The 26804-nt window shown below is 43.2% G+C and overlaps 1 protein-coding gene across 1 annotated transcript in view; it reads right to left on the bottom strand.

Moving 5' to 3' along the window:
• Positions 1 to 354: 354 nt before the first annotated feature.
• Positions 355 to 26804, bottom strand: part of LOC147662764 (E3 ubiquitin/ISG15 ligase TRIM25-like) — a 237947-nt gene continuing 211497 nt past the window's right edge. Inside the window, exon 7 of the mRNA XM_086950917.1 lies at positions 355 to 1006. Coding sequence (XP_086807043.1) covers positions 891 to 1006 — 116 coding nt within the window. The 3' untranslated portion in view covers positions 355 to 890. The remainder of the gene's footprint in view (positions 1007 to 26804) is intronic.

The raw sequence follows: 26804 nt of genomic DNA on the forward strand, positions 1-26804 counted from the left end.
TCCCATTCCAATTTCATTCCATACTTCATGTCCCCCGATGTCATTAAGGTACAAACACCACACCTATATATTTTTGTGTAAAAAAAGAGAATATATTCTTTACCCATATACCAAATCTCATCTAAAACCAATAGGCAAATCATATATCAGTTCACAATTTTACGAGACTTTGTGATGCGAACAACGACTCAAGAAGATTAGTGACTGTAAAGACATATGTTGTTGTTTATTGTATTCTCCCAGCCTATGTTTATATGTTCTGAGTATTGTCTTTTATTGTAAAATAGGGCCCCTCCCTCCTTGTCTGAAGGGATTCAGAAGGATGGAGTTTTAATTTGTTGTTTTATATATTTTAATTACTGTGTCCTGATATATGATTTCGCTTGCTTTTGCCGTTGCTGTATTACCCCTCTTCCACTACTCGTTCTTATCTTCCTATGCCGATTGCAACTGATTCCTCCTTCTTTGCAAACTGCACTGTGCCTTTCCATCTACTCTATCCTTCCTCGTTCTATTCTCATTTCTCCCTCTTACAAAGCTGTGCCGCCTCAACTCATATTCATCGCCTCCTCCTGTGCCCGACCCTCACCTGTCTTGTATTGCAGTACAGATGATCTGACTTGCTTTACACGTCTCCTCCCCAGCAAGCTACACACCTCTGTGTAAACCGAAACATGCTTTTTAATATACAAAAGCCAACATTTGGCTTTTTTTAATGCGGTTTAATCTCAAAACTGTGTGCATCATTAAGAACAGCTAAAAATTCTCATTCGATGTGTACCTACGTTACCCTTATATAGTAACTAAAAAGAACATTATCTAAAATGTAAAACCTTTTTAAAAGGGCAGAGATGTGGCCTTGCATAGTTTTCAATTTGACGCATAACCCCTTAAACTACTGGGTTTTGCTTACTTGTTGCAGATTTGTTTCTGCCTCCTGGAGGGTTTTGTTTAGGTATCTTCTTGAAAAGTGGCGGTGGTGGCATGCTGGCTGACCGGCCGTCCTCTGTTAAAAAACAAACATGGCAGGTCAGTACAACTTTGGACTAACAACTTATTCTGTCGTTACAATAATATTGTTTTTAGCAATTCTATTTTTGGAATGCTCATCACTGAGCACATCCAAGAACAAAACATTCTGTAAGACACAGAAAAGAGACACTGTCAGATATTGTACAGACAAACAATATAAAATAAGTCAGTCAAACACCAATAATATCCAAACAAGCATTACACATAAGCTTCCAACTCATTCAATAATGACCCACTGGGTCACTGTAAATACATATTTATCCTCAATCAATGCCTTTTGCTCCACGTCTTAATGCTCTTTTTCCATCAACAGTAAACCCTGCCAAAGTTCCAGAACAAGTGGACTGTGTAAAGCTAGACAAGGAGCGGTGGAACCGTGTCAACTAGGGACAGCCCAAGTCAAGAGGAGACCGGGCAAGGTGAAAAAGTTTGAATTCAGTTCCCGAGTAGTGTTTAACGGGAATAATGGAGAAACTACCCCCATGCGGCTTCAAATTGCAGCAATCTGTCATTTATTTTGTAAATAAACTTCTCAAAGGGCGCTGCGTCATACATGTTCTCCAACCACATTTTCTAGATTGGGTACCTCCTTGGTCTTCCACAGACGCAAAAACAAATCTTCACAGCCCCAATAGCTGTGGACACCCACCGGGATACGAGACAGGAGGGGTCGTGTAGTTCTGCGGTATATTCAAGGTGTGAGACATGAGATTCCATATTTGACCCCAGTATGTCTGTACCATCGGACATTCCCATACAATGTGTACTATATCACTACCTAGCACCGCTAATGCAAACTAGGTTTTTAGTTTGTGTAATTCTTCTGGTGACCAGTGCCAATGATGACAGTAACTGTATTTCTTACGGGATTCTCTGAATTATGTAGTGAAATCAGTTGGATGGTTAAGCTGTTCCCCCTTATGTTTACTCTGAGAAGTAATAGTCTTACTTGTTTCTGCCTGGCAGAGCTGCATAGTAAATAACCTGTCGGCAGTCTGTCCCAGTGCTTAGTTTGTAAAAAAAAGAAGTGCAGGTGCTGAACATTTTGACTCCGGTGAGTCCCACTTTCAACACTCTCACAGTCTCTATCTTCTAACCTTGATCTGTTGTCTATCCCCTACGTCTTTGCTGTAAGAGTCTATCCTCTCACTTCTCTAATTGTTTTCTATCATCTTTGTCACACCCGGTGTGTTACCTTATTCCCTGCATTTCTGATTTGCCCTCTATTCATTCTACCCCTGCCCTTTTTCCTCTTTACTTCTATCCATGCTCTGCTTTCTCTCCCCTCGATCTTGGCTCTTTACGATCACTCTTCTAGCAGTGATTAGCTCTGTCCTGTCCTCTACATCCTTTCATTCTATCTTCTCTCTTCTTAATGCGCTCTTTACATCATTGGTGCTTTCTCTTTGTATCTGATTTGCTCTCCTTTTCTTCTACTTAGCTCCGTCTTATTTCTCTCGACTACTGTTGTTTCTTTCTCCCCTTTACTCCTGCTCTCTCTCTGTAACACTGCTGCTGCTTGTGACCACTGTCGTCAGTCTGTACTTGTCCCTGCTATTTTGAACTCTGCTTTTTCCTGTTGTCCTTCCTAAAGAAGTGGAAGATTACGTGTTTTACCTTCTTACCTACACTGAGTGCAAAAACAAAATGTACACCAAATGAAAATGCTTTTTTTGCATATATTAATCATTGCAGTATAACTGGGTTATTTGCAGAACAGGTAGCTGCTCAAGCACAGCAGGTGATGTCACTACTACTGCTGCCTGTAATTAACAGGTCCTGGGATGGCGACGGCATTGGCATCCATTGCTCGGCGTGCTGTGACCCTGCCTGCTACAGCACTGGCATTGTCCCCAGCCGTAATGCTGCCAATGCCGGTAAGTATGGCTGTGGTGCCTACTGGACTCAGCAATTACCATGCTGGGGTGCAGTGCAGTGCACAGATTCTACAGGTGACGCCATAGCGCACACAAGTTGTGTTGAGCCACAGCTGCATCGAGCACGTTGAGGATAGCAGCAATGCAGGGCTGCAGGATATGCTACTCTGGCTACACAGCAAGTGGAAAGTCCACACTTACTTTTGATTATTATTCCTCAAGAGCCCTCACTCCCAAGTTCCAAATGCGCTCTCGCAGCTCCCTTGCCTCATCTCCGACTTGAGCCAGCCCCCAGCTACAATTATCCAATGGGAGGCCTAGGCTCAGGCAGTGGCAGGGTGCAGCAGACTCAAGGAATAGAATGCAAGATATAATTTGTCGATGACTTCTTGGATTTGTGATCGAGATGACATCATGACTAACGTGGTGATACACAATCATGCCTGCCTGGACAGGTGTATGCTGGCCTGTCTATGAACATTTACCAGCCAGTCAACATGCAATGTATGTTCTTTGTATTTTGAATTTGAACAATTAATATTGAGACCACCACCTGCAGGGTCAGAAATTGTAGCCCCGGCCCTGTGCAAGAAGTGCACCTGCTCAAATTAAGCACTGGTCTGTCCCCGCTCGTAATGTCTGTCGGAGAATAAAAAGCAACTTCCCTACCTCTGTAGTACATAGGTCTTTAAATCCGATTTAGCCTGAAGAATCACCCTTAGATCAGTATGCAACTGTGTTTTAGAACATTTGACAGTAAGTAAATGAACCTCTTTCCATTGAAACTCGATTGTCAGCATTTTGTTTTTTATTTATAGCAGCCTCTCTCAGGAGGAGCCCTCTCAAATAGACTTTTCCTGCCCCTATAGGACTGGAGCTTTCGACACTGATTCCCCATTGTCTGCTAAGAATTGCTTCAGGTACGAGTGGAGACGTTCCTTATCCTAATGTGCCCTATATTTTGAGACATTCATGCGTCAGGAACTTCTTGGGGATGCTGCGAGGCCAACATCAACATGAAGATCAATAAGATCGTAATCTAAAATTCCACTCTGCACTATTGATGTATGAATTGCATATCTTGCAAGAGATGCTGTCGATAAGAAACTGTCTATACGGGTGCGTCTGCAGTGCGGGGAAGAGGTAAATATATAGTCACACTTGAGTGTGGGTCGATCGCTACGGCTCGATGAGGGCATTTTCATGTATTAGATCATGAAGGATAAATCTGTCCCTATTATGTTTAGTATTCTGAACCTCCGATCTGTCCAGTACAGAGTCCATTGTTACATTCCAACCACCTCCCAGTAGAACTTTGGTGCATTCAACGGAGATAAGTCTATTGAGGTCAGCAACGAAAATTGCCTTGTCTCCCACTAAGGAGTATAATGACCCTAGTTTGAGGTATGTAGTATGAACTTTAAGTTTAACCAAAACGTAATAACCGTCTGGCTCTGTCCCTTTTCAAAGGCATTCATATAAGAGTGATTTATAGGGGAGTATAGCCGCTCCCTATTTCCGAACCAGTCCCGCCGGCGCACCCTCTTCTCCAAGGGATGTGGATCTGATAGCATGGAAAACCAGCCCCACCCAATCTCTACAGAGTTTTTCACTTTTATCAGGAGTCAAAGAGGTTTCCTGTGTAGGTGCTACGTCCGGTCATTGCCTGGCTAAAAATTTGAGGACATTTATGCGCTTGATATAATGTCAGACCGTTGTGTTGACATTGAGGGATACTACCTTTAGCACCCTACATATTGAGGAAGCCATTATACCTGCCACTCAGTGCACTTATACTCTGTGAGAAATAAGTATTGTGGGTGCAAAACACACACTCGCAGCAGCACCTGTAGCAAGCAGCATATATTTCGGGTAAAGACCCACACAAATTTACGTCCACAAAAGAGGCAGTCATTCAGGGGCTCTCAGGAATACCTGTTGTGGGGAGAAGGCATCAGTAATGTTGTGGGGTAGGTGGGTAAGGAGGCTAATATAATATTCAGGGAAGGCAGAGAGAAAACACTATCTTAGGCTAAGACTAATCACTCATTGAAGGGTAAATTCGGGTGGCAACAAAACTGGTGTGTCGCAAGGCCCCAGAGCAAATCACGTCCAATCACATATGTTGTGATGCACCAGATACCTCGCCTCGTAATACTGCCACTGTGTGTGGAAGATATGTCCACAAGCCCAGCATAGTTTAGAGTTCACTCCAGGGACGTGCCATAAGGGAGAACCACCCTTCAGATTCGATAAGGGACTGCCCATGCTGGGTGAATGGGAGCTGGGAAAAGGGGGGGACAGAGAAGGTAAGGATGAGAATTAAGGATAAGATCCCAAACAACAAGCCAAAATAATGAGTCCTGGGAAGTCTAGCAAGTTAAAGGAGTGTTCGATGACTGCAAAAACCTGCACTTGCCCTCCCCCACCTCTGTAAGGAACTGCAACTAAAAAAGTCCACCAACCTATTCCCGGAAACCATACCTCCAGGTGTGCTCAAACCTGTCCATCAGTTCTGCGAACCAGTTACATTGAGCCCTTGGTTCAGAACAAGGTCAGGTCTCAAGAAATCTAGACCTTCAATGGAGATCTTGATTTGTCTTTGCATGTCTTGTGCTTCCAATAGTGTGAGTCTCTGCCACTGGACAACTTCTGCATCACTTTCTCCAGTCTCTTTAATTTAGCTCAGTTCTTGTGCTTAACATGAGACGGGCAAGAGATCTCTTCTTCCAGTTGAGCCAGATGGTCGAATGCCATCATTGTATCCATAGCCAGTGTCCATCTCGTCCAAAAATTATTGCAGGTCTTCCGGTTCCTCAAATTCTTGTGTGCACCCTTCTATCATGATGATATTCACACCTGGTTCTAACAGGGCATGTTTGATCCAGAGCCCGAGATTTCTGCCTTGTAGCATTCATGTCAGAGAAGTCCGCTGCAAAGAAAACCTGTGCAGTGTCATACTGGTACAGACCATGCTTTCTGGCAGTCATTCTTATCTGATTCCTGACACAGGGAATCAAAATAGGACATGAGTGAGTAGGAAAGCGGTACAACGTGAACTTCACTTCAAATACAATCTATGTTTTAGCTGAAGTGAATTTCTGAAATAATAAAATTTAGATATTCAGCTTAGATATCACCCAAAAGATATTTAACATTAGGTCCTGCAATAAGAATTTGCTTAGGCTGCTATTAGGAGAAACAGTCAACATTATAAAACATCTCATTTCGAGGCTTTTCTTAAACTCCTTATTTAGTTGGATTTAAACAAATATCAGACAGTTATACTTGAAAAGAAACAATGGTGTAGGGTAGTTTAATTCATATCCTCTATTGAATGACAATACCTTAAGCACATGTATAAGTACTATTACTTAGGGGGGGGGGGGGGGGGGCTTAGGATTTGCCAAAAAACAAAACATCACCGGGCAAGGGCTGCACCTTGGTGTGGACAGACCCCACCAGGGCAATTGTTTATCAGTTTCCATTATGTCACTGTTTCTCGTTCTCACTTCATTTCATAATTGCTTCTTCCCTATTTCTTCCTTCCTTCCTTCGATACATCCCCTCTCTCTCTCTCTGCCCTTCCATCATTCACTCACCCCGTGCACCTAACCATCCATCTATGCACCCATTCATTATCACAGTTTCCTGCTTCTTTTAAACAAGCCCTGTCGGGAACTACAACTTGCCACTGCTACCACGCACCCGACGAGAAGTGCCGACTGGCCAGGGAGACTAGCCTTCCCCTAACCCAGGTCGACAACTGGTTCAGAAGCGCAAGCAGCAGGACCTACAAACAGTGAGTGTCCTTATACCACCTTATCATAGCATAGACCCTTACTGTGATTATGGGAGGGGCGCTATGCAAAGCACAGCGCAGCAAATCCATGCATATTATCGGATACACGGCACGAAGGAACTACCTTATGTGTATTTGGAGAGAGAAGGGGTGAGCCCTCTTCCTCTTCCATGTTCCCTACTAAGCCAATCACAACGGCGATTCCGCGTTACTGATCATGTCGGGCCACTAGGCGCCAATTAAGAAAGACTGCAGATGCACAGAAAATCACACTTCTATCCTACCCAAATTTACTAATCAAGTGGTGCAGCTGGTTCCACCTGGGGGAGGACAGGGCCATAAATCAAGCACTTCGCAAACTAAACATAAGATACCTAGGCAACTTGTTGACGGATAGAACAGCTAATACCTGGGAACAGTTACAAACACAAAATACAGAGGCATCATGGCTTACTAAATATCACTATCACCGAGTGAAGCAATCGTTGCGGGCGCTGCTGGGAGACGAGATGTTGGAACTACAGGAGCTACCATTATTGACATACTTATTACAAGGGCACTCCCCACAACGTGGGATCTCAACACAATACACCTCGGCGAGGATAGGGAGCAACCTAGTGCAGGTGATATCAGGAATGGCAGAAGAACTGGGTGCCGATATCACAGAGGAGTAGTGGAAGCACTGCTGTTTGGCAACTAAGTCTATCTCCCAAAAAGGGCAGCACCGCCTAAACACTTCAAATACCTTAACAGGGAATAATACACCCCGGTGCAGCTACACAAATATGGGTTGCGGGAGGACGATGGTTGCATGGTTAATTAAAATCATTACAATCGATAAAAAAACCATACATGAACAATAAAAAACGACATTATGACTTCAAATTCACACAAAAAAAGGAAAACGACGTTTCCATTATGTACACAAATAAGCCACTTAAGCCAGTTAACTTAGCAACAGTAGGAAGCATGAGCAGTGAGCAATGTTCATGGCAACAGTTCTTAACAGATAAAATATATATTACATAAACCCGCAAATTAGATTATATCAATACAGTTGACAATTGAGGTAAATAGCAAATAGTAAAGTGCATTTGTGCTGATTTTATAATCACAATGTAATCCGACAAAAATTCAAGCGTCTTTATTCTCTAGATATACTTATACCACATTAATGGTGTATGTACCTATTTTATAAGACCGCGTCATCACAAGATAATAGTTTTTTTTCAGCTATTAAAATAAACTTAACAAAACGAAAAGTCATTTGTGGTGATACGCCAGTGAGGCATGTGATGATGTCATTTCTACAAGATCTTACCCCGTTCAACTAATAATTGGGGACACAAAGTTACACAATGAACTACTGTTTCATCACATAATTGACAAAGCCTACATACTTTAGAAGGCCATTTCTTTTTCTCATTTTGGAAATCCATCCTTAGATGGGTATCGCCCAAACCATATTTTTTTTAAACGGTTTTAGGTAGGACAACAAATATGGTTGTGGTTTCAGTTTTCCAAAAGTTAGCAACTGACCATGAATGGTTCTTTTTCCTAAGCTCATCATTGTCAGTTATGGTCGACAGTAAATTAACTGATTGATTTATTGATCTTTTAAATGTGTGTTTACTTCTAACTTCGTCTTCTAAATTTGGGCATTCAAAGTTAAGTAAGCACTCATTTAAAAATGATCTCCAACTGCTTTCATGATCACTCCTCAGAATCTCATGCCAAGACTGACATGACAGAGAACCTTTTTCTGATCGTGATAATGATAGTAAAGATTTTAAATAAGTAGATTGCAGAGCCAAAGTTTGTCTTTTTAGTCCAAATTCTAATCTTACGTTGGCACGGCCTATATATATATATCTAGGAATCCTATAAACTGATTTATAAACGTTTATCTGAACGTCATCTAAGATTTTTGCATCTTTGCCACGGAAGATCATCAAACCGTATTCCAGGGATGGAATCAGTTTAGCTTTCATTCCCTTCAGCAAGTGCTCATAATTTGGGCATAATAACTTATCTCTTAACTTTCTAAATGCAAATGATAGCGATGTTGCCTTTGCCTCAAGGTTGCTGAACTGCTGCCCAAATGACATGTTCTCATCAAATGTAATTCCTAGATATTTGTATGATTTTACTGATTCAATAAACAACCCATTAATGTTCCATACTTTTGAACCTACTTTCTTTCCTCCTGTAGTCATAATTTTTATCTTTTTAATATTTATTTTAAGACAGTTCAGAGTAATATATTGATTAAAAGAATCAACTATTCGTTTTAAACCTACGGCTGTGTGACTCAGTAAAATTGTATCGTCAGCATATTGCAAATATTTAATCTCTTTACCTTGTATAGTTGGAGAGTGGGCATTGACATCATTAAAATGAAATGGTAGATCGGACATAAAAAGATCAAAAAGACAGGGGGCTAAAACACAGCCTTGCTTCAAACCCGTATTAGTTTCCAGCCGGCGTGTAGTGCTCCTGCCATCGCCAACTTTAATCTGGATTTATGTATCGGTGTATAAAAGTTTAATCATGTCTAATAAATGATTTGGTATACCCCAATTCAAAAACTTAACCCACAATAAGTCTTGCGGTACAGAGTCAAAAGTGGCTTTTAAATCAATAAAACATATATTCAGCTTTTGTTTCTTATATTTAGCCCTGTCGGCCAATAAAGTAATTAAAATCAAGTTCGTATTGGTTGTTTCTCCTCTTCTAAAACCAGTTTGGAAAATTGAGATTAGATCCTTACTTGATGCCCATGCTTCTAAGTCTTCCAGAACACAACTCGCAAATATTTTTGCCTCTACATCTGTTAGGGCAATCAATCGATAATTGGCGGGATTATCATGTGGGCCATGCATGGGATGCGGGCCGAGGGAGCCAACTTCACACATGTTGCTTGGGACTGCCCGGGATTCGCCCGCTCTGGGCAGTAATATTCGTAGCACTACAAGACATGCTGGAGACACCCATGCCTGAGACACTACTAGTCGCTTTTCTGGGATATGACAAAAACTTGCCAAAAGTATTCCTTAAACTGGTAGCGGTGGGCTAGCTGCTTGCAAGAAGGAGAGTAGCCATACAATGGGTGAAGGAACCACTACCCACTCTATTGTAATGGTATACGGACCTGTCTTATTGCAATATGCATTCAGACAAATATAATGCCATATTCCAACACATTGTAGGTCACGTAACATAGGGGGACCTTACAAGCACATCTCATTCGCAAGACAGCAGCTGAAGAAGAAAATAGATTGCAGGCGGAAATTGGGGATGGTTAGAGCCAGGGTATGATATACAGACACACCCTCACGGCCACACAGAGGCACGATATACAAGGGATAGGTATATGCGAAGTGATTCATGAAAAACTTTATTCATTAATATGCAAAGTGTCTCATGCTTGTTTGTTATACCCCATTGACACAAGAAAATATCACCTCATTGATATTGAATTAATGTATGTCCCTATTACATGATGTACTCCCCTCCCACCTTGTGATATAACAACGCAAATATGGCTTCTCTACTTATTATGAATGTACAAAAGGATAAATAAAGTTTTTAAAAAAAGAATAATACATCAGAAAAACGAAGTGCTTGAATAACTGCCCTGTCCTCCCCAGGTGGGACCAGCTGCACCACTCGATGTTGTGATTGGCTTATTAGGGAACGTGGAAGAGTAAGAGAGCTCACCCCGTCTCATCCCAAATACAAATAAGGTAGTTCCTTCGGGCCGTGTTCTGATAACATGATTGGATTTGCTGTGCTGCGCTGTAGTATGCCTCGAAGTCTGGGGCATTTAGCTCACCTACGGAATAGGGTGTAGGATAGTAGGATCTGCTTCTTGTAGTTACCCCCACTTTTTGCTGATGTTTCACTGTTTTCGACTTAGACTGGCTGGGATCCTGCTATCCAGGACCCCAGCCTAGCTGCTTTCGCCTCTAAATTGATTGCATGTACTTTAGGTACACTCCAGATTGGATTCTGGGGTACCTTATAAGTCCCTAGTATACGGTATACTATATAACCAGGGCATAGATACCCCAGAGGCCTCCAGCGGCTGCAGCATCTATTGTGCTGCCCCTGAGAGACCACTCAAACTGACACCACAGGTCTGCTATTGCAGCCTGTGTAAGGTGGTGCATGCACCCCTTACTTAGATATAGGTTCACTACATCTACCTTATATCACTGCACATATAAACCTATCAGTCACCCCTATGGCAGACCTTATCAATCCTGAAGGCAGGGTGCTGGGTTTTATGTGAGAGGGTGCCCCTGCATGAGCAGAGCCCCTCTGCAGCCTTCAGAACCTATTTTCCGGGGTTGTTTGTGATGCTGCCAACCATATACTTTTAAGTGCATTATAACCTTGCGGTAAATGCTAACTTTAAAACGGCTGCTTAGAAACATGTCGTGTTTGGGGTCAAACACCTTGGAATCATACCTCCCTGTCAGTATCTTGCGGGGGAGGTATGATTCCACCCTCCTAAAGGGACATATGCGACACACAGGTACACCCGGTACCAGCTTTCTCGACCTGGGCATCACAAAATGGATGCTGCCAGCCACAGACATGTGTCTGCGCTCCTGCTGCTGAGCTGAGTGCGAGCAGGGAAGGTTGGACAGTTGGCTTCCTGTCACAGGGAGGTGTGACCACCTCTCAGAAAGGATTTAGTGTATTGGGGCTGGGTGGGTGCTCTCAGAGTGATTTGATGTCTGCACTGGGGGCACATTTGGTGTCCCTGGGCATAGTCCAGTTCAAACCGGTTGCAGGAGCCATTGGCTCCTGCTCTGGCACAAAAATGGACAAAGGACATGAGTGTAACCACCCCTCTGTCCGGATTCTCCTATAGGTGGGTCCCCATAGTTTGTCCCACCCCTTCCTTGGGTATAAAGTAGGAACCCCTGACTACAGGACTTTAGATTTTACCTGTACTAAACTCTGTTACCGAAACCAAGTACTTCGACGATCTGCAGGACGCTGGACGACTGAAGAATCTCCCTTGGAGTAAAGGAGTTACTCCCCAGCAAAGCAAGCACCTAAACGCATCTGACCAGTTTGCATCTCCGAAGCTCCTGAGGAGTCAGAACAGGAGGTGGGTTCCCGAGATCGCAGATGTGGATCTGCACTCTCAGCAATTCTGAGGCCCGTATCACTCGAGGGGACAGTGCAACCCGAACCCCTGTGCACTGTGTACTTTGTACTTTTGCAGCAGCATATGCTTTTTGGCGACCCCTGAAGCTGTGCGTTGGGCTACTTGTAATCCTGACCCGAGCAGTATTTCCATTAAAGATTTCCAGCCTACACTCCACGAGTGTTCCGTGGGCTGGTATTCGTGGTTGCTCCAGATGTGCCCTGACTCTCTATTGCTTGGAGAGTCCCCAGGACCTTGCTGGTCCTCACCGATGCCGATTTCCTCTGACCGCATGGGTTGCAGTTGCCAAGGCTTGTTGGTGTTCCATCCGGACTGATCCCCCAGCACTCCACATCCTCCATGGGACAGCTCACCTCCGAATTTGGTCATCCTCGACATTGCCTGGTCCCCATGGCTGCAGAGTCAAGCATTGCGTCAACTCACCTGAAGCACCCGACATCGGTGGGCATTCGTCTACCGAGCCCCTGGTCACCCTGAAGTGACCCAGACTTGGTCCCCTCTGCTTTCAGGCTCTTCTCACCTCGAATCCAGGCTTGGATTCCACCGAACACTTTTCCTCTTCACGGCAGCAGCACTTTTCCGCATCACGCCATTAAAAACTACGAAAAATTCCGACATCACTTGATACCTATGGAACCGGCTTCCCTGGGTTAGGTAACACGAGTACGCCAGTGCTCACAAGGATGCTGGCCTTAGAATCTTCTATGTTTGAAAGAGTTTGCTCAAAGTCCTCTCTGAAATGTCCTCAATCTTTAAAATTCCAACCACGAATTTCCCATAGAGTTGTGCAGAGTTCGCGCATGTGTTCTCACACTGCACCCATCCTCCATGGGTCCCCTGAGTCACTACCTTGGGGTACCAGCAAATTCTACGTGCTCTAGGCACTGTTTCTAGTCAAGTTATGGATGTTATACCACTTTCTTAGTATATGGTTTGGTCTCCCCCTGGAGCCCACTGTGTATAGTGCTATTTACTGTCGTTCTAGTGATTTAATATTGTGTGCTTTGTTCTCTAATCTCATAAAGAGGTTAGTATAGAGTGTTTAGTAATAAATACATGTTTTATATATTCCTTGTGTGGTTCTCCTTTCATTTGGTCATGCAGGAGGTTCTGATCTGGTAAAACAAGCTGCTTTACATTCCTTCGAGACTTAGCCTGAAGGGTGCTCTTCATAACTACCACTAGGATAGCTTTCAATAAAGGTTGTTGTAAAGAAGTGTAGCTGACACTGGATGAGGTTTTCCAAAAGGAGTATTTATTCAGAGATGCAGAGAGCCGTCCCATCTGGCAGGTCGAAGGAACAGGTTGTAACTGCCTAGTAGGGAACACTCACAAGGTAACATTCTAAGTGACATAACAAGGTTCCAGTTGATGCAAGTCAACATGTAACCACACCTCCCCCCCTTTTGATAAGAATAAAAATAAACAACAGAACAAAGATACGAAACACAAAACAAAGAAGAATGAATGTGAATGAATGAATAAAGATGTATACATAATCTTGTAATTTGCTTGGTCTGGTTGAAACTCTGGTACTCTTCCTGACCCCATCCACTTCCGAAACATTGTTGAAGTTCACATTTCTTGGAGAAGTGCAAGGATCTTTAGCAACTTGTGAGGTGCTCCACCAATTTCCATTTCACAGCATTTTTACGAATATCTACTACTTGTTGAGAATCTAGGAATTTTGAAAAACCTTTTTTTACTGAAACAGGATTTTTCACTCTAACCCAATCTCCCACTTGAATGTTGTGAAAATCTTTTTTGGCAGGTTTAACATTCTTAAAACTTGTTTCAGATGATTTTTTGTTTGCAGTTTCCCACATGCTTCTCATATCACCACCTTGATGAAAACTTGTTACCATCCACAAGGGATAGACTTGTGAACAAGCTTTTCTCTCTCTCATGAGTTCAAATGGAGTGTAATTAGTAGCAATATGAGGAGATGTGCGATATGACCAAACTAGATCTTTAACAGCACGAAAAACACAACTTCTGGATTTGAAACCTGCTTGAACACACTCTACAACAACCCTGTTAAATCTTTCCGTTTTGCCATTGCTTTGTGAGTGATAAAGGGAAGTTCTAGTGTGTTTAATACCACACAATTTTAGAAAAGAATTCATCTCGTGTGAAACGAATTGAACACCATTGTCCGTTAATATTTCCTCCGAATAACCTTCTCTAAGAAAAATTTTGTTCAAACAATCAATGACAATTTTTGAATTGGGTACACTAATAGGTTCAACTTCTACCCATCTTGACAAATGATCAATGTGAACCAAAAAATATTTCCAGTTGTTGGGGAGAACATGAAAAGGTCCCAGAAAATCCATGCCTAACTTTTGCCAGGCTCTACCAGGGGTAGGTACCTGTGATTCGACAACACCTTCTAATACAAGTACTTTGTCACTGGCACTGCAACGTGGACCAGTTCATCTACCTGGCTATCCATCTTAGGCCACCAAAAATCAGACCTGAGTTTCAGTGGCACCAAGATGACCTGAATGGGCAGCCAAAATGATTCTTTCTCTGTAGCAAAATAGAGGTACTAATTTGTCACCTCTGACGATTTTCCACTCTCCATGGAAAGTTCATTACTAACCGTCCAAAACATTTGAAGGTCAGGAGAAAGACATTTCTCTTTCGGCCACCCTTTTTTTTAATAAGTGAAGAAACTTCTTTGAGTACAACATCATTGTCAAGTTCTCTAATCCAATCATCCTCTACAAAAGATACAGACTCTTGACTAACATGTGCCACAAAACATTCTTCCACTTCTGTCTCCCAGTCCTGTTCATCGGTATCAGAAATAGGGAGTCTAGAGAGACAATCTGCTCTGCTGTTCCTTCCCCCCGGAATATATTCTACACTAAAAATGTACTCAAGTAGTTTTGTAGACAATGTGGCTAAACGAGCAGTAGTGCGTTTAACATTTTTTTCCAGATAGGATATCAACTAAAGGTCGATGATCAGTTTTAAGAACGAATGACCTACCCCATAAATACGGCTTGAATTTCTCTATACTCCAGGCGCAGGCTATGAGTTCTTTTTCAATAACGGAGTACTTCCGTTAAACAGGACCAAGAGTCCTAGAAGCAAATCCTACTGTGTACTCCTTCCCTTCAAAATATAGTGATAGTACCGCTCCAAGTCCATACTCGCAAGCGTCGACTGTCACAATAGTTTGTCTACCTTCAACAAACACTTGTAAAGCTGGAGCTGAAAGAATGTGTTCTTTGATTAGTTGAAAACCTTTCTTACATTCTTCTGACCAATTGAACGTAGCTCCTTTCTTTAGCAATGACCTGAAGCATTCATTAGTTTTGGAAAAATCTTTCATAAATTTTGCATAGCATTCGCACAGACCAAGAAAGGACATGAGTTGCTCTTTATTTTGAGGGGCAGGTACTTCAATAATACTTTTAACTAATCCTGGTCTGGGTTTTATTCAATTTTCAGAGATAATATGTCCTAAATATTCAATCTCTTTGGCTTTATAAATACATTTACTTTTTTGTAATATTAAACCTCTGTTCTCTAGTACTTTAAAAACTTGATCAATTGCCAAATCATGTTCACTTTCTGTTTTTGTGAAGATAAGAATGTCATCTTGGAAGACAACTACATTAGGATTGTGATGAAACATTTCAGACATGAGTCTTTGGAAGATCGTGGCTGCAGAAGCCAGCCCAAAGGGAAGACGACAAAACTGAAAAAAACCATCAGGGGTAACAAAGACAGTAAGATGTCGGGATTGAGGGTGTAATTCAACCTGGTGATAGGCGGCTTTAAGATCTAGCTTAGTAAACCATGATGATGACCCCACTTTGGCAATGAGATCTTCGATACGTGGCAAGGGAAACCCGTCGACCCAAATGGCTTCATTGAGGCTGCGTAAGTCAACACACATCCTCAAATCACCTGACCTTTTTCTTGCTAAAACAATGGGGGAAAGCCAGAGAGTGGATTCAACTTTTTCAATAATTCCTTGGTCACATAGTGTTAGCAAATGTTTGGAAAGGTCACCTCTGATGCTTAAGGGAACATTGCGTAACTTATGTTTGATAGGGGTGGCATTATCTTTAACCCTGATAGAATGTTGAAAATTGGTGATTTTTCCAAGACGATCTTCAAATATTTTAATGAACTTTCGTTCCCAATCATCATTGATATGAGCAGTAGAGGGAGAGTCAGTTACAGAAGTTACAGAGGAATTCTGTTTAAATTGTTTGTCAATGGAGACTGGATTAACTAATCCAGGTTTAATGGTTAATCCAATTTCAGCTTGATGGAGAAGACCAAGAACATTGATCCCTCGTCTAGCGACATACACTTTGCCTTTAATGGATTTCCCTAAGACATTAATGTTAGCCCAGAAATAGCCCAGCAATTCAATTCTACTTCCTTCAAAGGCTACCGTAAGTACATCTGGAGGCAATACACTTTTCCCTGTCCAAAACCTGTTGTACTTATCTTGTGACACAATAGTGATACGTGCTCCTGTGTCAACAAGCAGTTAGATGTGATCTTTTTCAATAGTGCCATCAACTTCAGGGATATATAGAGAATTTTGATTATCATTGCAATTTTTAACCACAACAATATATTCCTGACTAGTAACATCCTCATCTGAAGAATTATCATTTTCATTACAAAGATTATCATTATCATTGATAACACATCTTACATTTCCTCTCCTACCACCCATACACATTTTTGCAAAATGGCCCATTGAACACATTGTTGATTGATAGCTGGACAATTTTTAAAGATGATACATGAAAAGATGAGCCACATCTATAACAAAACATCTTAGAATTAAATTGTCTAGTTTGCACAGAAAATCTTCCACCTCTAGATATATTTGGTCTTCTGAACTTGTCACGTGTGACAAAAGGAGGTTTAACAGAAGGTTTGCTAGAAACAGCACCAGAAATGGTAGTGTTTGATAAGGCTGTTTCAAGTTGCTTTACATCTTCCATTGAAGTTTCTATACTTTTAGCAATATCAATCGCTTTATCTAGAGTAGGATCTTTGCAAGTAAGTATTTTTTTTATTTCTTTACAGTAGCATTGTGCAACAAGTTGATCTCTAATAAGTTGAGAAGTATAATTATCAAACTCACATTTTGAAGCCAACATTTTTAAAGCAGTTATAAAGGAATCTATACTTTCATCACTTTTTTGCATTCTTGTGAAAAACTTGTATCTGTGTACCACAATATTTTTTGTTTTTGTAAAGTACTTCTCTAATTTTCCTAAAGCCATTTCGAATTCATCTGGATCTTCACCATCAAGAGGATCATATGGGGGTAAATGGTCAAAAATGTTTTGGCCTTCGACCCCAAATGATAGTACATTAGCTTTTCTTTTTTTCAGGTCTATACCTTTGGCCATCAATTGCAGCTAAATATGCCATAAATGATCTAATCCATAATTTCCATTCTAATGGAGGATCAACAGGTACTTGGAGAAAAGGTGCAGGCGGAGTGACACTTTGCATGTTGTATAAGAAAAAAATAAAAATAAGGAAAAAAGAACAGAAATAAAAAAAATATGGAAATGTCTTGTATAATTTGCTTGTAGATCTTGTGTGTGTATCACAGGTGAAACACACAAATGTAAAATTGAAAAGAAGATGTCATGTAGATCTCCAAAATAATCACTAGATGGCAGACTAGGATTCTTTAAGAATGCTAAGAAATAAAATCAGATGAATTGTGGAGAATATTTGTTGATGAAACGCTGGATAAAAGTGACACGCAATGGAGACAACTGTGCATATCAGTGTAATGTTAAAGAAGGGAATAAATACTTCTGAAATCTACTGTGCGCGTTAGTGCTAATAAGAGATTTGCTGTGCGCGTCAGCGCGAAGAAGAGACGAGTCTCTAATCCAGCTTCGTGACAGTGAGATGTTTCCTAGCAACGCGAATGATGCTACACGCACTGTCCAAGAAGGAAGTCGCGTGTGCTGTTGCTTAGTTGCTGCTTGGTTCACTCATTGGTACGTCATTGTCATAGCTGGGACGTTGCGTAGCAACTGAGCCGGTGCTGTTGTGCACGCACACCTTGAAAAATGCTTTTGTGTGCGGCGCGAGGGCGTAGAAACCAGTATGCTACGAGAAATCCCAAAAATGTCCAAAATGAATGCCGCAGCCAGTAAACAAGGCAACAGTGGGGCAAACGGGGCAAAAAAAAACAGCAACAGTGAAGCGAGACAGAATCGGGCAAGATGAGCAGGCAAGCATTAAAAAATAAATGGGTACGGCTCTCTGTGCAGGCAGTACACGCGAAGCACTGTGGCATATAAGTAGTATGCCGTTCCGCTTAAAAAGTTGAATAAGACGCAAAGTACTCACAGTGGTGTTCTCAGAAAAAAGACAAGGGATACTTGCGGCAGCGTTCTTGAAAAGTCCTCAGTAGGAGAGACTGGCCGAATGTGGATCCCATCCTCTGTCGCCACTGTTAAAAAGTGTAGCTGACACTGGATGAGGTTTTCCAAAAGGAGTATTATTCAGAGATGCAGAGAGCCGTCGCAGCTGGCAGGTCGAAGGCACAGGTTGTAACTGCCTAGTAGGGAACACTCACAAGGTAACATTCTAAGTGACATAACAAGGTTCCAGGTGATGTAAGTCAACATGTCACCACAGTTGTATTAACCTAATCATCAATAAGGGCTGTTTGGACTGGTACAGGGTGCCCACTATAATTAGAGGTCAGCATATACCAGGAGAACTTCTCACAAAGGGCTTAACCAATGTGGCCTATTGGATGCTGGGTTGTTTTCCCACCCAGGCCAGACTGATCAATAAAAAGCAACGGGTGCGGAAGAAAGTCTTCGATAGTTGGATCGGTATGTTCACTTAGAAAAATAAGAATCGCAGTACCACAATCATTTTCATTAATGCAATGCGCCCTAGCGGTGATAGTGGCAAACTAATCCATTTCTCAATAGTATCCGTAAGTCGCTGTACTGCGTGTTCATTATATTCCTGCAGTACTACTTCCGGGTCAGTGTGTACTTGCACCCCTAGATAAGGCAGAGGCTCAATAGTCTACGTGTAGTGGATATTCAATCTGTATGGGGGCGTTGCTTGCCGTGACGGGAAATATAAGTGACTTGCTCAAATTTATACACAGGCCTGAGTGGCTGCCAAACCACTCTACCTCTCGCAGCATCGGTGTTAGATTCCGGTCCGATTCGCATACGTACAGTCATGTGTCATCTGCATATGCGGAGATTATTAAGATATAATGTGGAAATCTTAAGCCAAGCTGTGCATGATATTCTTGCATAGCGCAAGCCAGTGGCTCCACCACCAAAGTGTACAATAGTAAAGATAACGGGCAGCCTTGCCTAGTGCCTCTTGTGATTGCAATGGGATTTGACAGCAGTCCAATTATACGGACACGCACCACTGGCTCTGCATCTAGCACACTGATTAATTTTATAAATACCTCCCTAAAACCTACGTGCCTCAGCACCGTTAATAAAAAGTTCCATTCCACTGAATCGAATGCTTTTTCAGCATCTAAGAAAACTGCTACTGCTTGGACATTTGGGTCTATGCGGGATAAGGGACTAAACAAAGTGCATAGATTACTAGTGAGGTAATGACTGGGTACAAGCCACGACTGCTCCATGCCAGTCACACCTGGGAGGAGAGGGGCAAGCCGGTTCACCAATACTTTGGCGAAGAGTTTGGTATCAGTGTTAAGCAACAACGGTGGTCTGAATGAGGAGCATTGTTCCGGTGGTTTACCGGGTTCTCGGAGAGTGATCAGTATGGCTTCCCTCATAGTTGGAAGCATTATGCCTTCTGTTGACATTTCTTCAAAGAGATTGATTAGGTGTGGTGTCAGTTGGTCCTGATAGGCCTTATAAAAGGCCACTTTGTCAATGGGCATCTCTTTTAACGCAGCAATTATTTCAGTGGGGCAAAGAAGGGCCAATAACCACTCCCTATGTACACTGGACAGCCATTTCATAGCGATATGGGCTAGATAATCCTCCTCTGATTCTTCAGTGTAGGATTGCTGAGGTGTAAAGGTCGGCATAATAGCTGCTGAACCTGTCCGCAATCTGTTGTACACCATACACTGGCGACCCGCTGCCATCCTATAACAACAAGACGTCGCAGACTCCCCTTTTGGGTTGGCGCTCAGTGTCTCACCTTCTCCGTAGACCTTAGCGGACGCTTATTTCCCTAAATGTGTTATCTCGGACTGTGCAAATTCATAATATTCATCTAGTTTTTCCCTAATTTGTATTAGTGCTCCTGCCTCTGGTCCCGCCTGAGAAGTGCGCTCCAGTGCCATCCGTTCCTTCTTTAATTTCTGCATAAGCTCCCTGATGGATTGGAGCACACCTGCATGTTTCGAAATTGTTATACCGCGAATCTAAGTCTTGAATGCTACCCAGATGGTGGTCATACGAGGCACGCTCCCCAGGTTAGTGTGAAAATCGTCATCTATCGCCTGCGCAAACTCCTCATAGAACACTTTGTCTAGTAATAAGTGTTGCAGCAATCTCCAGGTAAAGGCCTTAGATTGCATTTCTCCAATCCCCAGGGTCAATCTAACCGATGAGTGAACAGAGTATGTGTGTGGTAGGTGCTCGTAATTGCGTTCAAAGGGTAACTGGTTGCGCGAGGCTAATCAGTAATCTATTTGGGTGTGGATATCCTAAACTGATGAGTAGTGCATGTATTGTCTGTCCTGAGATCAACTGAAATGGAAGACATCCACCATCCTGTTTGCTTCAGCTAGTGCATCTATAGCTCTAGCTGATGCTGATGGTCTTGTGGGGGCCTCTAGATCTCTCCAGCTCTGGGGATTAAACACAATTAAAATCTCTGCCCCAGAGTGTGGTAGCTTTGGGTAGGCTGCAAGTTTGCTGCATAATAAATGGTAGAATTGAGGATCATCATAATTGGGCCCATATACACCTACTACTAAAGCATCAAAGTTGTCTTTGCGGCATCACACCACTACGTATCTCCCCCCGGAATCAACACATACCTCCTGAGTTTGAATACATCCACCGCGACATGCCAACACCAAAACCCCATATGCATGAGTTGTGAATCCGGCAGTTATGCATGTACCCCTGTGCTGTGAAATGAGCCCTGTGTGGGGTGCTATATGTGTCTCTTGCAATATACCAATATCTATATGGTGTCTCTGCAAATACATTACAGTGTTACAATATATTTTCTGGTTGTTTAACCCCCTGATGTTCCAGGTCGAACAGCATAACGTGGCATCCCATGTTAGCACTGCAGTGAGAATATCAACCCCACTCGCCATGAGCTTCCCTGAACGTGATAGCTACGATGTTACTCCAATTCCTCCTCCATCCTCTTGTCCGGCTACTTTCTGAAAATTATACCTTGCATGAGTCCCCCCCCAATGTCCCCAAAAATGTGACACAAATTAACATTCCCCTCCCGCAAATGCTCCGACCTTACAAACCCAACTTCCTTCCTAATACTGTGTTGTTCACACATGAAAAAGTTGATAACCCAAGCTACACACAAACTCTAGTAACTTTATAACCGTTGAACATCTAATTTAACACATCCACAGGGTGGGAATCACCATATCTGCTTGGCCTTGTATGCAAAGTTAGCAAGTGTCCAGCTGATCTCACATGTCTCTTGTTTCGTGCACCATGAAAGTGGAATATGTCTGTGGCGTATTACCAAATCCCCAATCCCACCGCCCTCTCCCCAGGGTCTATCCGCCAGGTCCCATAAATCAGGTCGCTCAGTCACTGCCGGCATATGTGTTCCTGTACAACCCCATGCCCTCCCATAGTACGTCATTCTTAGCGTATGCAACAGTAATCGACGGCAGCTATCGTACACATCATTTAATCTTGTTGATTTAGCCCACTGTGCAGGACATTGTCCTCCGCGGCAGGCTCTTGGGCAGGTTTAGGAGCCTCATTCTTGGTGTGCTTCTTGAGCAGCTGTTATAGGCTGTTAGGATCCGTGTAGATTTTCATTTTCCCTTCCATCGTCCCTTTCAGGCGTGCAGTGTATAGCACAGCATAGTCAATGTTAAGCTCCGTCAATTTTCGCTTTATTGGCGCAAACTGTCCTTGTTTCTTGTACCTGAATAGTAAAGTCAGGGTAGAGAGAGAGAGTACAGAGACTTCATATCAGAGTGTCTGAAGCTCTCTGGTTCACCGCAGAGCCACGTTTCTGTCGCCATAGTTCAGGAGCCGTGCTGTTATTGGGCGAGGAGGAGCCCCTGGGGCCTACCGAGGGACCAGCAAATGATGGATATGTTCCACTATGAAGACCAATGAAAAGGTGTCACGGCCCAGCAGAGTAATGAGCAACTCTTCCATGAAGAGCTCCATACTTTCAGTTATGGTCATTTCGGGCAATCCAACTATGCAAAGGGTATAGCGTCGCAAGCGTGCATCCAGGTCAATATGGCCAATTCTGCATCCCTTTACCACGCGGGGATAATCATTGCTGTCTGTAAGTGACTTACTGCTCCCAGCCTGCCACAACGCCACAGGAGGCATCAGCCCCTCTTAATTCGGGAGTCTGGCCAGTATCGCACAGCAGTGGTTCCCGATCCACCTAAGGCCTCCCACCTGGCCAACACTCCCAACAGGCGTCTCCGCTGGCAGCACATCCCGGTCTGCTCCACACTCACAGCCCCGCAGTCAAGGTCGGGAGCTCACTCGCATGCCATGGATGCCAGTCTGCAGGCATGCAGCACGGAGGCCGATGCAATCCTAGGACCGACACAGGCATACTGAAGGGAAGGTTGGCGTTGGTGCGCGGAGAGGACTATCCAGTAGGCCGTGCCACCACCGCAATGTATACCCAGGGTTTCCAGCGAAGGCAACGGCCTCATTATGCTGCTAATGTCCAGCACCATATTACTCCATTGGGGAGGGCACTTTACCCATGGATGCCATGCTTTCTGGTCAGATATGTGAGACGGTTTCGAGGAGCTCGCGTAGCTAGCGGCCATCTTAAGGCCAAGCATGGTCTGCCCCCTTCTGATAGATAATTCTAAGCGCAGATTCCTCATCTTTAAAATAGATAGCCAAGCAGTACCCCACAAAAGCTGGGAGTCTGAGGAGTAGACTCTCACTAAAAAGTCCTGCAGGACTAAGTGGGCAAAATGATCCTCTCTGAGGACTTCACTGTCATGGCAGTAGTTTTTTTTTTTAACTTAAACCCAGATGCCCATATTCCCACCTGTCAGATGTATAGGAGAGGACCATCCCTTGTTAACACACTGGAGGCAGCTATAGCTCTGGTGGATTGAGCCCGAAGGACCTCAGGAGGCTACTTCTTGGCCAGGGCTTAGCATATATTTACATACAGGAAGATTTACCTAATCCTCAATTTTTGCACCGCCTTCCCCTTCTTAACACCAGCAAAGATCACAAAAAGCTAGTTGTCAACTCTGTATTCTTTTGTGTGCCCAATGTAACAGGCCAGAGATCTTTTTAGATTCTCCTTTTTCGAGGGAGTGAGGTGGAGAGAAAAAGAAAACAAAAAGAGTGCCGGACTGACCCATGAGTAAGGGAGATAAAGCCTTTGGCACAAAGTAAACCTTGGTATTCAACACCAATTGCTAGGAAGGAAAGTGTGCACACAAAGTGCACTTACAGTGCCTACAACTCTCTGACACAGAAAGCTGAAGTGATCAAAGTAAGAAAAACATCTTGATGGTGAGGAGCTGTAAAAAGCAGCTCAGACATCATTCACATAAGAAACTAAGACAGAGGTACTTGCGTTGGGAAATAATACTTCCCTCTGGGGTCCCCAAAACAGGCCAGAAAGTCTGGGTCCTCTTCCGGTGCCAGTGCCAAAGGTGAAGAATCTGGACATGAAACCATAGGTAATGAAATTGTCAGTCACATATTTCGCTGTGCTGAAATGATTGTGAAAAATGATTAGGCAGCTTCCATTTTCCAGGTCAGAGGGCAGTGATTCAGGCACTTATACTGCTGAGGCTGGACTACAGCAACATACCATACCTTGGAGCGGACAAAGCTGCCATTAAATGGTTGCAGGGGGTTCAAAACTCGGGAGGACACTCCCAAAAAGTGCCTCTGCCTCTGGTCTTCTACGGAAACTCCACAGGCTTGCAGTGGAGAAGAGAATTCAGTTCAAAACTCTGTTCTATGTGCACAAAGAAAGAGTAGGGGTTGGCCCACAATACCTGCAGGAATATGTGAAAGCCTACCAACCTTCATGGACCCTTTGTTCCAGTAATCTTTCTTTGCGCTTTGTCCCCTCAGTTAAACGCACACGTATAGGAGGCCAGTCCTTTGCATTTCAATACCCCAAGCTCCCTGAATCTCTGAGAAACTGTCCTTCATTGACGAACTTCTGTAGACAGCTGAAGACGTTGCTGTTCTAAATTAGTATGACTGGAATAGAACGACTTTGAAGTTTATAGCACCGGGAACCCCAAATGAGGTAGCTAAGCGCTTTAAAAGTCTCTAACTAAATAAAATAAAGAAACAAAAGGACCAATTTAAGATCTCACTGAGGCATAATGAAGGGTTTCAGCAGAAACAAGTGAGTGAATTCCTTTAGGAATCTGATAACAATGGATGATGAATATGGAAGGTTGGTCAGGCAAAAGTAAAAGTGCCAAGAGGGCCAACATATAACCTTTATCTATGCCTTGCTGGACCAAAGGTAAAACAAATAAAACATTAGGGAGCAGATGTATCAAGATTCCGATTTGCGAATTCTAAATAGAGATTTTTTGCGAATCGCTATTTAGAATTTGCGAAATGGAATGTATGTACAAAATCGGTAATTTTTAGCCATTTCTTAATATTCTTTATTTGCGAATTCGCATTTTGCGAATTCGCAAATAAGGAATAATTTCCAATGCATTCCTATGGGCCAGGAGGCCCATAGGAATGATAGTGCAATAATTCTCAAATTGCGAATTCGCAATTTGCTAATCGCAATTTGAGAATTATTTCAAGGGTGCAGGGGTGTCTCAAAGACACCCTGCTGCACCCCTGAAATTTACATGTGTGTGCATGTGGCACACATACATGCCCTGTGGGCATGTATGTGTGTCACATGCCACCCTCACAAATGCCAAATAGGGCATATTTAAAAGAAATCGCATTACCACCAACTACAAGTTGGTGGTAATTTGCGATTTCTTAACACAAAATCGCCATTTCAAAAAGTTTCATACATTTCATTTAAGGAATCGCAAAAATTGCGATTCCTTAAATGCTATGGCAAAATAGGAAATCGTAACTTTTTGCGATTCCTTAAATTGCGATTTTTTTATACATTCGAAATCATGCTAAAAGGCCGTTTGCCAGTCGCAAAGGCCGAAATTCTGCGAATTTTGGCCTTTGCGAGTCGCAAAAGCCTTGATACATCTGGCCCTAGTAACTTATCCTGAAGAGGATCACGTTGAGGGTCCTCACACCAGGCCACAAATTTTTCCCAGCACCTCAAAAATATGTATATAGTCAAGGGGCATCACATCCACAACTTCAGTAGGTAAGTCGAAGCTGCTCAGTTGTTTCTACTCAGAGAGGTGTGGACTGTGAAAATTTGGGCTGAGACAGAAGGCCATATTGAAGAGGTAGATGGATCGGGAGGCAAACACCCAGGCTCAATAGGTTGGGATAGCACACACTAAGTCCAGTCCAGACTTTCAGGATGGCTTGGGCCCAATCTACCCTGCTCTTTCACAGAACACAAGGCAGAAGAGGAAGTGGTGGACAAGTGTAGAGGAGAGCTGACTGAATAGATTCCCCAGGGATCCTCCTGAGGGGAACTTCACCCCACAGCAGTCATGACACTGTGCTTTTTCAGTGTCTGCAAAAAGGTCCAGCCAGGGCATGCACCACTGGGGAAAGATGCCCTGAACCACAACTAGATGAAGAAGCCATTCGTTGGTCTCCCAGTTGACAACTATCAATTATATCCACCCTAGTATTAAGTGACCCCACCAGATGATTGGTTAACAGGGATATCCCTTGATGGTTCCGCTATCTCCAAAACAGCAGTGCCTTCTGGCCAAGATCCAAGACCCCACACCACCATGCCGGTTGTAGTACCAGGCAATACCATCTGGTGATCGTGTTGTTAATCAAGACTTGCACCAGCATCTGAATGTTGGTTGGGAAAAAAGCTTTCAGAGCTAGCAGGGTGTCTGAAAGCTCCAGAAGATTTATGTGGAGAGTTTTTTCCACTAGAGACCAGAAACCTAGGGACAATACATCTGCCCCTACTGTGAGCTCTGGTTGGGTTAGGGAGAACTGCCTACGGCATGACAAATTGTCATCTACCTGCCACACTGAAGGTCCTTGAATCCATCCCGCAAGATGCTGATGTTGTTCGATAGGTGGTAACCCACACACATGCCAATAAGTACAAATGATTAGGAGGATGCATGAGGCTAGGAGTCCAAAAAGCCTGAGGGTCATCCTTAGCAAAATCCAGGATGGAGCCGGAAACCTCTATATCATATTCTGATTGTCTCAGACTCACTGCAGGGGTAGAAACCTTGAATACCATTATGTCCAAAATGGCCCATATGAAGCAAATCCTCTGTGCAGGTGTGAAATGGAACTTCAGCCAGCTTATGGAAAACCCAAGGGATGAAAGAAGAGTGACGGTCGAATGGAAGTGGGCGGAGACCACCTTCGTCCAGCATGCCGTAAGCATCCAGTTGTTGAGGTAGAGAAATATATGTACTCATGACCTGCAAAGGTAGTCCATGGTCCCTGCCATGACTGTCATGAACACCAGAGGGATGAGGTAAGGCCAAAGGGTAGAAAAGCAAATTATAAATGTTCCAACCCTATGACAAACTAAAGGCACTGTTTGTGGAAGTGCAGGATGGTCACATGAGAGTTTGAGTCCTGCAGGTCCA

The sequence above is a fragment of the Lissotriton vulgaris genome, unplaced genomic scaffold, assembly GCF_964263255.1.
Source record: "Lissotriton vulgaris unplaced genomic scaffold, aLisVul1.2 SCAFFOLD_2765, whole genome shotgun sequence".
NCBI lineage: Eukaryota > Metazoa > Chordata > Amphibia > Caudata > Salamandridae > Lissotriton > Lissotriton vulgaris.